Genomic DNA, 14,027 nt, shown 5'->3' on the forward strand with positions numbered 1-14,027 from the left:
GCACAAGCTTCACTATGCTATATCACAATTCATGTTCAACCTTATGATTTATGATCACTATTTCAGGCCATTAGAACAAACCACAAACATCAGGCCAGTTCATATGTGGTCATGAACGTGACCAGTGCAACTGCTGGCACTGAGGCAGGGCCAGGTTAGTAGTGTAGCAAATACAAAATCCCTTAAGCTATCAAAAAAAAACCCCAAAAAATAGTCAAACAAAACACATTATCAGGATCCTAGAAATACCTTAGTTATGAAAATTTCCTTTTAAAGAAGATATGCTGTTTTTCTACATTTTAAAAAAAAAAAAAAAAAACAACAAAAAGGGCTTTTTTCTCAATGGTACAGTGGGATCTATTTATGTTGCGTGCCCATATTCCAGCTGTAGGCTGGTATGTACTGTTGGGTTTCCTCAGACTGTGACTGACACAAAGTACTTAAATTTTTTCAGTCATGTGCTGTATTTTGGCCCAATGAGACAACTAATGAATACTTCAGCTGATACACACAACTTTCTTCTTTAAATTGAAAAAGATTCCCCCAAACATATGTGTTAAGGTCTGCTGTATTCTGTTCCTTTATTTGTCTTTTGTTTTTAAACTTGCATGAGATTTTAGACTGAAGGAAAGAGTTGCAGAAATTATATCTAAATTCTATGGACTAATTTTCAGTAAACCGGACTAATTTTCAGTAATCCAGACTAATTAGACAGCATTTTAAATGTACTAATGGGGTATCAGTGAAAGAGCTAGAAAATGACGTAAACAAAATTTCTGTAAACATTAATATAGCCAACACCTAATTCTTAGAAAAACATCTACACTATCTCTAATAACAATATACTTTCACTTTAATGAAAATGCAGCATCTGAAACTTCTCATAGACCAAACAAGGACTGTCTCTGTACCTCTAAGAAACCTCTGTGTTGAGTGCTTTACTTAACTTACTGAGAGGACAAGTGGCTACAGTTGACCATGTTTGCTACCACTGAGTTAAGTCAGTTCAGCATTTGATTTACACTGTTTAACTTACAGAGATGAATTAGAGTTAGCACTTCTTTTTCAAAGAGAGTAAAACAACTTTCAGCATGCCATTTCTACTCCCTCAATACTGAAGGTCATTTAAATATATTTTAAGAACCACAGATGAAAGAGGAGGTATTGCTATTTCAACAGAGCTTCTATTTAACCTTCTCCCTTTGGCTAAGGGCCAAAGGAATACAAATTGCAGAATATTGTAAGCAGAAAAAGAGATTAAAAACGAAAAGAGCAACACTTAACATTAGACAATTTGTCACCCAAATAAGACTGTGAAAAGGTTCTACTTCATACGGTGGTGTGTTAGGTGAACTTGGTTTGTACAGAGTCAGGATGTTCTCAAAGAGCGTGAGGTACTGGAAGTTTTTAGTCTAAAGCAAAGTAAAACTGTTTTTACCTTCCTTCCTCTGCCCTGAGTTTCACCAGTTTCCTTGGGGAAAGAAATGAACGCCGCACAGATAGGGTTGTAAGCAATCACCCAAACTTTAAGAGTTCAATACTTCAAATAACATTAGTTTTGAGAGATCAAGAAAAGTTGGATTTAAGAGTAATTTCTGTTCATTTGAGTATTTGCTATAGAAATTAGAGGTGACTGAATGCCGTCTACAGTACAAACTTGAGCTTTTCATGAGCTTATACCTTTTAATCTTGTCTAGTGAGTCTAGTACAACTGAACAACTTGGAATATACCTATGGATATTTAGCATATTGCCCAACTTCAGTAAAACCTTGTTCTATTGCAAAATCACTTTTAAACATTAAGAATCTGTTTTCTAATTTTTGCTTTTTTAGTAAGTCTACCTGGTATGTATTTTCCAAATTAAACTACCTGATAAAATCTCCCCAAGACAGGGTAAGCTTACTGAACCTTAGCACTCAAGTACCAAAACCAAGCAGAAGAAAGGAACCAATAGAAAGGAACTGAATTCAAAGGGGATTTTTATTCATGTCCTAGTAAGCTGAGGTGAAGAGCAACATCCTGGTTCCAGCAGCAGCTTTTTATGTTTGTAAATGACAACTATAAGGAAAATAAATACTCAAATCACAGAATCTCCTGAGTTGGAAGGGACCCACAAGGGTCATTGAGTCCCACTCCTGGCCCCACACAGCACCATCCCAAAATCAAACCCTACGTCTGAGAGCGTTGTCCAAACGTTTTTGAACTCCAGTCCAGGCTTGATGCTGTGACCAATTCCCTGGGGAGCCTGTCCCAGTGCCCAACTTCACCTCTCAGTGAAGAACCTTTCCCTGATTTCCCACCTGAACCTTCCCTGTCACAGCTTCATGCTGTTCCCTTTGATCCCATTGCTAATCTTTCTCTGCGGTGACCAGCACTTTCCTCTCTGTTCCTCCTTGCAAGCAAAATGTTCAATTCAATGAAGTTGGGGTAAATGAAGCTTTAGAAGGATGCCATGCAGGAATCTTAGATAAAACTTATTTTTCTCATAGAGGTTTGGTGTAAAAAATGCTAGCCATACTCAGAGCTGGTATAATGCAATACAAAAACAATGTATGTATATGAAAGTGTGTGTATGTATCGTAGAGTTAACTCACAAGAAATACAGATGCGTAAGAGATTGTTGAAACAGGAAGAGCACAAATAACACTTGCTAGGAAAAAGTGCTCTAAAAGGGATTTTATTCTGGATCCTACAGAATATATAAAATGAGAGAAGTGTGTTGCCTTCAGAATAACAAATATTTGAACATATCAAAATCTGAATCCATTAAATGGTGGTAAATTCAGAGGAGACACATGCTGAGGAGGCGAGGGTCAGCAAAATCTTAACCTGAACAGTTTTAAGATTCAGCGGTACCATTTGAGGTGAGAATGTGTTTTGGCTTTTCAACTATTATATTTTTAAAAAGGCAAAAATAACACATGCACAGAACAGATTTGAGAAGGTAAACACTGTATATCACATTACATATTTAGTAACTTTATTCAATAAGAGATTTTTCTAGACCTCAAATATCAACCTTTATTTATGACACAAGAGAAAACATGATCTTTTATAGACCAACTATTTATGACTGTATTGAACTACAGAAAGTTATTAGTGCTGTTCTACTCCAGTCACACATGCAATCTAAGGTGTAAGGGACAGCTAAACTTCTGAACTCTTTATTCTCATTATGTTTAATGTGATTTACTCATTATGATGTTGCATGCCACAAAAAGTGTTACCTCAATAAAATCATTGTCATTCATTAAAAAATAAGGCTATATAAAGACATTTTAATTCAGCAAATAAAACTGCATTTATTCATATTGAAGCATGAGTTTCATTAGGACTTAGTACAGCTTTTAAGGAGTGGACATGAACAATGATAAGCTTACGTTAAAATTATGCATGATGATGAGGTTAGAATAAGGTGTTTGTTTTACTAATTTCTGCAGTTCTGGATGTCTATAATGAATAGAGGCTTGGCATCTATTTAAAACCTATAGGACACCATGACTTGCATTTCTATATAGAATTGATTGTTGAGATGAGAGAATAAAAGATACTGCAGCATCAGTGTCCCTAAGGCACCTTCCTCTTCTGTTTACAAAAACACTAAAAGCAGAGATTTCTGCTGGTGATAAATCAAGAGACACTTCAAATATTTCAAGTAGGTATCAACACACCAAACACATTGCTAACCTGGTATCTTGAAGCCTTGATAATAGAACATAGCGGTAAGAGGTTCTGATGGATGTGCACATCAATAAAGATGCACACCTTGAACATGGAGGTGTTGTTACAATTTCTAAAACTCAGAAGGAACTGCAGCAACTGTAGCAATAAAAGTTGACGCTTTATGCAGTATTTGAATCCTCTATAGAAATCTAAGAACTAAAACTAAGCAAGCCCTGAATTTTCAGTATTCCATGTGATCTCATCCTGTCTCCTAATGCACTCCAGACAAAAATGTAGTCTCACTCTGAGACAATCTATGGGGTTCAAACCATACAGAACCAGGTCTGAAGATTCTGGAATTCCATGAATACAGCTCAAGGAAGGAAACTTTTGTCTCTACTGGGGAATTATTTCATCTCCGTGCTTTGCTTTTACTTACTTTTTAGAGAATTAGCCTTTGAAATAGGTATTTTTCTTGTAGAAAAAATAAGTAATGCATTATTTACTAATCAAAAAGTGATCTTCATTCAGAAACTACGTATCTTGCAAATATTGTTCTACAAATGGCATCCTACCCAAGCCAGAATTTCATCCGATGTTATTTTCTAACAGTTCTTCCCTTACCCAGTCCAAAAACAGAGACCTGGAACTACAAAAATATCATTCTAAATGTAAGCATGCTCAGGTCAATATTAAGAAGTCATATAATGCTTAGATTTTACAAATAGCCTCTAAAACAGTACAACTGAAAGAGAAAATCAGTGTTCTGATACTCAATTTAGGGAAGAAGAAAACAGAGCCTTTTTTCTTGGCCATCATATTTACATTTCACTGATGCCTGCTCTTACCAGTGCTTTTTGGATAGCCTCCTTACAAAGCTATAATGTGCTTGCAGCTGAAATACCAAAAGCAGTTCCAGTCTCCCTCTTACATGAAATACAGCAGAACTGGAAAGAGTGCTGAGAAGGGCAGTAAGGATGAGTGATGATATGAAGAGCTTCCATACAACAATATGCTAAAATTCTTCAGCCTGGAAAAGAAATGACAGGATGGCACAGAAAAGGTTAATAAGGAAAGACTGTTCACTATATCTTTATAGGTCACACAATTACGTAAAGCAGTAAGATGTGGAATTCCTTTCTAGTGATACTCTAAGTTTACACAGCCTTAAAAAGGCACTAGATGAAGTCATGAAAAAAGCTCATCTTAAATTACAGACACTCTCTCAAACATAAGCAGCCAGAGGCTGGACAATCATTCTGGAAAAAAAAACTTGACGATTTGCCCCTTCTTAAGCTTTCCCTGGGCCTTTGCTTTAGACCACAGCTACGTATCTGTATCAGGTGAGACTTTTAATGAGAAGTAAGATATTTCTTTTTCCATCCTTCCTTCTCCCTATTGTTTCTCCTTCAGAGAGCACAGATACAGAAAATTCACTTCTGACAAAACTCAAATTTCTGAATTTGAGTGGTACTTATATGTTCTTTAACATTGCTATGGTAACAGAATGGATGCTGAAGTCTGCCTGCTTGAAAGATCCGATTCCCTCTCCTGCTAGATAGCATCTAATGCTTTCTGGAAGATGAGGTTGTTGGTACAACTAATCCTTTTACAAGATACCTAGTCAAACAGTATCCAATTCTAAGCACCAACAGTATGTAGATATTGTGGTATATTTATAAATTCTTAATTAACTATCAGATGTGCAAAAGCTCACCTTGCACAATTACATAATTTTGATGACTTGTACTTTTATTTTTCAAACTGTTTGCATGCATTTTTTTTAATGAAATATTTTTTATTTGTCCATGTGCATGTACATTGAAAGAGCTTAAAAATAAGTGCTTCTCTCCTTAGAAGCTTCCCATGTAACATTATCTAGAATGGAATTTGCATTAAGCCCAAGGCCTGGAACGAAGTAGTTGCTGCTGATTCTCCCCTTCTCTTATCTGCTCGTAAGAAGAAGAAGAAGAAAAAAACCGCAACCTACAAACCACTGCTTAGATTCACTAAGTCTAAGAATGCTGTATCTAGATCAAATAAACTCTGACCCTTGAATGGTGGAGTTGCAGGACCCAGTTTGAAAGCAAAGTCAGCAGGACAAAGTTTAATCCAGAATGCATTGCCAGACACTAAGATTCTGATGAAAGAATGTAAGTGTTAATACAATACTGCAGTTAAAGTTACATAGCAAGACCAATTAATTCATTTTTAACAGCTACAGTCTCTTACAGTACAGACCCTTCTTTAAACTTCTTAAAAAATAATCTGTTAATTCTAAAGACGAAATTCAGCTACCGTACACTCATTATGTTACCACTCATCTGGTAACAGACAGCATAATGACTTGAAGTTTACTGGATGGTTTTGACTCTGTGTCTTGGCGTTCCATGGGTGTTTCTGGCTATTGGATCCATTCAAAGGTACAACCAGATGTTCCTTATTTCTTTTACCTCTATGCATTTGCACTTTGGAAGTGCTACAGGACATGTTCAAAACACTTTGTACTAACACTACCACTACTGTACCACTGCTATACTTTGTACCATGCTACTACTGCTAATGTAGCAATATTATTACTACTTTGTACTAAACCCTACCCTTCAGTTGCAAATACATTGTTTCCATGGTAAGAAATGCAGGCCAGAATAAGGCTTTCCCATTAATGGATTTATGTTGCAGAGACAAATGCAATCCAGGAAAATAACTCTTAAATTGATAACTGCCAAGTGTAAAAACTATACTTTTCTGATAACTAATGTATCTGATATCAGACTGATAACTAGTCCAATAACTAATAAGTTTCCACCAAAGAGGGAGAGCTTTGAAGTAGCAGGATAAGTAGTACATTTCAGTGGTATTCATTCTGTCTGAGCAATAAAGTCAAAAAACATAAAATCTTATGTAGAAACAAAAGCTCCAGTAAATTTGGATTATTTCAGTGATCCAATTTACAAAGCAGGCAAACAGTTCTTGATATAAGAGAGCATGAAGGAAGCTATAGCTAACAAGTGAGGAAGCAAGTTAGAACAAGTAAGTTAGACCAGGAATCTTTCTTGGTGGCAAAACCATCTCAAGAAGTCTGAAATTGTGTATTCAGACACTTCATGACATCTCAGTGTCCAAGTCTGGCCCTTGCCTTGCTACCTTTTAAAAAAACAATAATGAAAATCAGAATTACAAATTAAGTACATTAACTTTTTTTTTCTTTAAGTTACCATAGATAAAAGCAGAAGCCACATTTCCTTCTACCACTGTGCATAATTTACAGTTTACATAAATGTTACTAACAACCTTTTTGGATTTATTATCTAAATTTACTTGGTGCAATTCTGTCTTCTTTTGTGGCAGTACTGAACAGAAAGAATACAGTTACTTTAGTATTTAAACATAGGTGGTACCTTGTTTGACCTGTGTGCTGCAACCTTAAGCATACAACCACTTGTATAGAAAAATGCCTAATTCTTTTTAATATTCAAGTAAAACAGTCTCGATAAATGAATGGGGTAGTCAAATTAGGAAAATCTGGTGGACTTTTAATAAGCGATATGTATACTTTTAAACAGCCAGAAACCCCACCAATGATAGAGGTGACCACCACAACAGCTGCAGAAGCTGTAGATACCAAGTTAATGGCAGTGCCAGTCAAACTGCTTCATGATTGACATGGGACTAAAAAACTGCCTATAACAGCCACTGTAAGTTCACTGATGTTTTAAAGCAGTGATTGCTTTTTGGTGAGAGAAACCAACTGATTGATGTCCAGCAACTTGTTAATGTAACTACTCTCTGAAGACCTCTATCCCAGGATCTCACTATAGAAAACTGCTGCAGTGACTTGACGGGAGGGCAGACAGAGGAAAAGGTAGACTCGATGTCCTAACTTTTGTTCTCCACACCCTCAACTATAGCACACTTACCAAACTCTTCTGCCAGTTCTTATCTGGCCTTATATCTCTCTGCATGCTGGTTACAAAAGAAGGCCTGGGAAAGCAGTTGAGTTATTTCTGCCACTTGGCTGCAATTAGCACATGATGGGATCAGCCAAGTTTCAGTGCTGAGCATCTGAGAGGTAGCAGGGACACAGCTGCTGCTCCAGGCTCCCCGCATGCAGGAGCGGTTCAGTTGGATGTGGCTGACCTGGAGTCAGGTAGCAGCCAAGGAACGCCAGTCACTGCTGGACAGAATTTCTTAAATGACATGGTACTTACAAAACTGCGTATATCCATCTTCAGAGAGCCCCATGAAAACTGACAGGCAATTAACAGCAGTGCCACCTGCTGTTCATCGCTGTCTACTGCAGCTAAATATGCTAGAATTTCCAGCTTGAAAATTAAGCACCATCTGACAAATGCACCACATTACAGCAATAAAATCTTGACAGGCTGCTTCTCGCAGGATATTTTTCCTTAAACTCTCTCCAAGACTTACCCTTTGCAGGCTGTCACTTACACAAAATGCACTTATGTATGCATGCATGGAGGGAAGAAAGGGGGTTGAGAGGTTGAAGGCTATTAACATGAAGTAAACCAGACTACACAGAAAAAAAAAAACACATTTTGCATTATGCAACTCATTCAAGTGATGATGATAATAATAAAGAGACAGCTCTTCTAGTTTATTGAAGCAAGACACTTCAAAAGTTAAGGTATTTGGAAACATTTTCCAGACCTATACAAATTGTGACTTGTTTACATCTACTGGTATATTAAAAATTGCTATTGAATTTCCAGCTAATATTCTCCTGCCCATAAATGCATGGATCCATACCTTGTCTCTCTTCAACACTTTTACTGATCAATTCAGTGCTTTTATTAAATATAAAAGTTGGAAGCTTTTGTTAACTTGAAATTGATTGTTGGAATGCTATTAAACTTTAATTCATAACCTGAACAAATTTGCACTGATACGTCTATTCAGACATTTAAAAACCTGCTCATATTATTTGACAGTTTAGAGTAACATGCTTAATACTTTCAGTATTTGTTATTGGCCTTAATCTGTAAAAGGGGTTTACTAGAACAGATACTGTTGGAGCTCAACCAGTAATCGACAGTTACTGCAAATAGGAGAAAAATCACTTGACAACATAACTTAACACATACCGGGAACTTAGGAAATGGTAAAAATATTTTTTTTACATTTTTACAGAGCAAAATAATGAAAGATTGTTTTGCTGTCTTGGAGAAACACTTTATACAACAGACAAAATAAAGTAGCAAACAAGTTTATACCTGCAATATATTATCGTATTTTGACATTTATTTAAACTTACTACTCGCAGGTCAATTTTCAGGTGTAGTTCATCATCATATTTTGATAACTGTTATGAATAGGATAAAAATGAAAAACTATGTCAGTAGCGAAGATTTCATTGATATTGCTGTAACCATTCCTTGTAAAAATATGTTTCAATACCTACAGATTGGAAAAAAAAAAAAAAAAAAGGCAGTGGCTATTTCAGAAAATTAAGACCTACTTCTGAAATAGATGGTTAAGTTGTAGCATCAGTTTATTGTACTAAATAAAGTCAAATATTACTATTAAGTACAAAATCTGCAGAGTAGATTTTTTTGATTTGTAACCTATTTTAGAAGAAAACATTGACATTTTGAGTCAATTTCTCTTCTCTGATTCAAATTGTTAAGATTTCCAACCAAATTAATTTATAGCAAGAACAAAAAGCTATTACTAGTATCTTAAGTTTTATCAACATGAACTATGTTTAAAGTGTTTTTCCTGGCATGTATGAAGTTGCTTTACAAACGACATTCTAAGTTACTTTACGTTATGATTATCTGTACAAAAAGCCTACAGGCAATGCAAGCTTCTTTTAGAAATGCTGGTGTTTATCACTCTGTCAATGTGATTTTTCTATTGGGAACACAGTCTAAACAACAACAACAAAAGTTCTACAGAAATAATTATATGTCATGTCAATTTTAATATAGTTTTAAAAGTTTAACAACACTCTAAAATTATTCTACTACTCTAGAACCCTAGTGATTTAAGGACTCCTAGCCAAATGTGACTAGGTAGGGGCAGCATTATTTTTCAGAAGTTCTTTTACTTTCCATTACTTAGGTTGGTATCACAGCACATTCTTCTGGAACAGCATTATTGCCACATGGATCATTTTACTGGATAGCTTTCAAGGCCATGACATTTTAAATATTGTCACTGCAATACACAGAAAGTGACAGGGTCCTATATGATACCTAGAGAGAGTCCATGTTCCTTCCATTCTCATTTCTGATTCCATTTTGCGGAGGCTCAAACTCTTCATTTTTTTAGAGGAAAAAGTACATATTTACCTGAAATAATTTCACATACTAACTATTTAGATACTTGAAGGATAGTGTCACATATATGTTACATATTACACACTCCTTGATTTTATTCTCCATTTGGAGGGCATGGGTGACTCACAGCTGTGTGACTTCAGTCACTGACTGTAACAACTAGTTATTAGCAGCAAAGAGTAAAGCAGAGTGGTACCTTATCTCTGCCAATTGTAAAGGTTAGTATCCTTCGTCTGTGGTACAAATGCTCTTATCCCCTGTGAAACAAGAAGCCAGTCTTGCCAGAGACTGACAAGTGAAAGAAAATAGTAATAAGAAAATCTCCCCACGCAAGCCTTGTGACAGTCATGCTCACAGAATACATTCCTTTATTTCTTCAGAAAGGAGATAAATAACAGCTACCTTACTTCTTATTTGTTTGCTTATTTCTCTCCAGGTAAATTCTAATAATGCAAAAGAGTCATGCACTTCTCTCTCGCAATTTACTAGAAAGGAAACTGGCTAGAAACATTTAACAATGGCTGGTTAAAATGTTTCCTTAAAAACAAAAAACTGTTTTTTAAGTTGATTTTTAATTTATCATTGTTGAAATTCAATACAAATTCTGCTTTACAAGTAACTAGACCTTCTAACTTCAGGAACAGAATGGAGAAATAGTAAATGTAACTAAAAGTTTGCCCAGTTTCCTGAAACAAACCAAACCAAACCACCAAAGAAAACAAACCAAACCAAAACAAACAAACCAAAGCACCAACAAACCCTCCAAAACTTTAAGAGGAAGGAAAAAAAAAAGAGCAGTTGCTGAAAAAAGACCACAGTTTTAACCTAACTTTTATGAAGTAGTCAAACAACAAAAAACCCTGTTACTTCATTCAGCAATATTTCTTAAGTTTACTCCATATTCTAGTTAGCATGGGCTACTCCTTAAAGAGGAACTTTTTTGTAAGACTTAAGAAACACTTTTCACTCTAGCTTGTGAACCTGTTTTCTGTCAAGTTTATACAGACTTCGCAAAGGCTAAGTAAGAAACCAAAGTGTACTGTAAGTTCAATTTATTTGCTATATCAGGATACACAAACTCATTGCAAACCTGACTGGGACCTGAAAAACCCCAAAGATTTGAGTGTTACCGTAATACTGCAAAGTTTAACCTCTTTTTACAGTAGCTATCAAACATTATTAAAGTTGCTTTAAGAGTCCAATTAATTATTAACCTTCTCTTTAAATTAAAGTTAGCAACCTTGCAGCTAAGATTTACATACACCTGACCACAGGAATACTTTTACAGTTTCACAGAAATGGCATTTTGGCTGTGCATAGTAATACCTCCCCAGTCTTTCAGAAATAGTTGTTTTCTTAACTTCACGACTGGCTATATATTTACTATTAATGCCTCTCTTACTTCAAAAATGGAGCTAAAGTAACTCTGTTTACATTTATCAGTGCTTAAGATAAAATATATACTCGCAAACTTTAGGCAGTCAATAGAGACATTGCATTAATACTCGAATTCCAAACTTAAATCTTTGCTTCCAAATAAAATGCCGTAATTTTCTGCTGTGTTTATCAAGCTTAAATTTGTGTACCAGGCTAATAAAGAATTAACCTACTGAAATGGGAGATAGATATCTAAGAATTTCATTACTGATATTATTCAGAAAGGAAACATGGCTACCCTTATATTTTGATCTATGCTTGAGAATCCCTTCTACTTTTTTTCCCATTAAAAATTCTTGCCATCATAACCCCTGACAATAGCTTGTCAAATCTATATTCTATTTGATTTGTAAAGGTCACCGTCTTTTTAGCATTTACACACTGCTATAACTCAGCTTTTTACTTGGATTTTGATCTTATATTCATCTGATTTTAACTAAGAAAAAAATATTGCTGTAGTTAATTATAATTAAAGACTAATACATTGGTGAGAATGAAAGTCACATAACTACGGTGCAAACTGGCCTGATCCCCACTGATTTTGGTAACAGCTATAAATCAAGGCACCTCTGAGTCTAATGGGGATTTAAAACCAAAGTGTAGTCTTCCTTAAAGAAAATCTGAATAGAAGAAATCTACCAAAAAGGTAACAACATTCACTAAATTTTAGATTGGATAATCTAATGTAGAAGACCAGCCTGACATAGTAACTCACATGTTAGAAAAATATACATTTCAACAAAGCAGTATTGTTCCTCCCCACCATCCTAACTTACACCAAGTTACAGACTTAAAATCTCTATGTACGAATGCATTCTGCCGTATCAGTAGAAAAAAAAAAAACAAACTATCTATCTATCTATCTGTATAAACTCTACAGTTTATATATAAACTCCCAGCTCAGGTGATCAAAATAGCTACAGATCACAGTGCACTGGACAGCATCTTGCCCAGAGAGTGATGAGGCCCTCAGGTGCATCCAGGCACCTTTTCCCCAAAGCTCAAAGGAAGGTCTATCCCCTGATAAAGTACTATAGATACAGTGTCTTGTAAACGACAAATGTTGACTCAAATCTATTAAAACTATATCAGGATAAAACTATTTCAGGAAGTTCTCCAGAATGCAAAATATTCAAGTAAAAGAAACAGATCATATCACTTATATGCATTTTCACCTTTATTTGACACACTAAAATCCATGGTATGATGTTTACATAGCTATTTCCTTATTTTAAAGTAAGAGAAATTTCACAGCCTGATTACGTGTGTTCACTTCTTGAGGAAGGAATGACTTGCAGCTGATGAACTAAAGATGTCAGCTGATGAAGATGCCAACTCAAACATTAGATGAAATGACAGCTCTGCAAGTGAGCACATAGTATTAACGTGTTGAATCTAATTGGTAAAATATTTCCGTGTGAGAACACTGACATGCTCTGAACAAGCTTTACTTTTCCCTTGTAATTTAAAGTTGAAAAAAGCTGTGATCCTAAATGAAGAATTTTCAGAAGTATCTGTTTAGGATCACAGGTCGGTGTCCAAGAATATAGCTCTGAAAAAGCTATCTGAAATGCTTACCAAAGAGATTAATTTACCAGAAATCAATTTATTATTGACACAATACTTTTTTCCTAGCAAAGGCAAAATCTTTACAACGAAGGTAAAGAGTTGAAGTCTTCCCAGCCGAAACATCATTTAAACACTGCAGAGAAAGTTAATGTAGACCCAACCTTAGCACTATTAGGCATTTTTTGACCTACAGCTCAACTGTGATATTGAGAACAGGAGTTGGTGAAAACTATTTTATCTGCCTTTTGATATATGATCAGGCTTTTAAATTTTGTTTTATTAGTGTCCACAATAAAAGTAGATTCTAGCATTATCAGTATTATAAATAAAAAAGAGTAATTTATAGTTACAAAGTAGTTGCAAACTTTTCAACTGAGGCCATTCGATGACTCTATGATTCTATAGTTAACCAGTGTTATTCTACCGTATGTTTTCAAATGAGTTTTAAAAAATCTTACTGTAGAATCCAGAGTCTTTTTTTTTTTTAAAGAAATAGGTCTAAAAGCTATCCAAACTGGCCATCCAAAGTTCCTGCTCTCCCACATGTTGTAAGAGAGCTCCTGGAAAGCAAAAAGGAAACCACTGAACAAACCATGCGACTGATGATGACAAATACCATGTAAGTACTTCTTCCAGCAACAAGTAAGAGGACTGTGCTAGGTTAAGAATGCTCACCCGAATAACGCTCTGGAGCCACAAAAATTGCCCTGTGTGACTGACACTGCTAAATGCTTCGTTTGATAGGCAAGTGAGACATTTCTGAGTCTGCATACACATGCTTAGTTGTTCTTGGGAAAGTCTATCTGAGTCTGCATACACATAGTTGTTTTTAGGAAAGTATGTGTTTTCAGGTATAAATAAGTTAATAAATAAAGAATCTGGGCTTTTTGTAAGGCTTTGTAGGGGAGATCCCCAACAGGCACTGACTGATACCAAGGGACAGGATGGTTTCTGTTCAGTTCTTTAGCACAGCGCTGCCCAGGTGACAAACTCAAATTTGGAAGGACTTCAGCGCGATCACCGTGCCCACACTGAGATCTTTCATCACCCAGTCC

At 35.6% G+C, this 14,027-nt stretch overlaps 1 protein-coding gene across 7 annotated transcripts in view; it reads right to left on the bottom strand.

Annotated features, from left to right (window-relative positions):
* Positions 1-14,027, bottom strand: part of NT5C3A (5'-nucleotidase, cytosolic IIIA) — a 28,020-nt gene that overhangs the window by 13,659 nt on the left and 334 nt on the right. For 2 of the 7 annotated variants that reach the window (XM_080582994.1, XM_080582992.1), the window contains exon 1: positions 4,513-4,694. The exons of 4 other annotated variants lie outside the window; for them this stretch is intronic. Coding sequence is in view for 1 of the 3 variants with exons in the window: in XM_080582989.1 (XP_080439115.1) it covers positions 8,940-8,987 (48 nt within the window). In the remaining 2 variants the exon portion in view is untranslated. Of the gene's footprint in view, positions 1-4,512; positions 4,695-8,939; positions 8,988-14,027 lie in introns of those variants that run through there. One more of the 7 variants, XM_080582989.1, reaches the window with a different exon arrangement.

The sequence above is a fragment of the Anser brachyrhynchus genome (genome assembly GCF_964034855.1).
Source record: "Anser brachyrhynchus genome assembly, chromosome: 2".
In the NCBI taxonomy this organism is placed as follows: Eukaryota; Metazoa; Chordata; class Aves; order Anseriformes; family Anatidae; genus Anser; species Anser brachyrhynchus.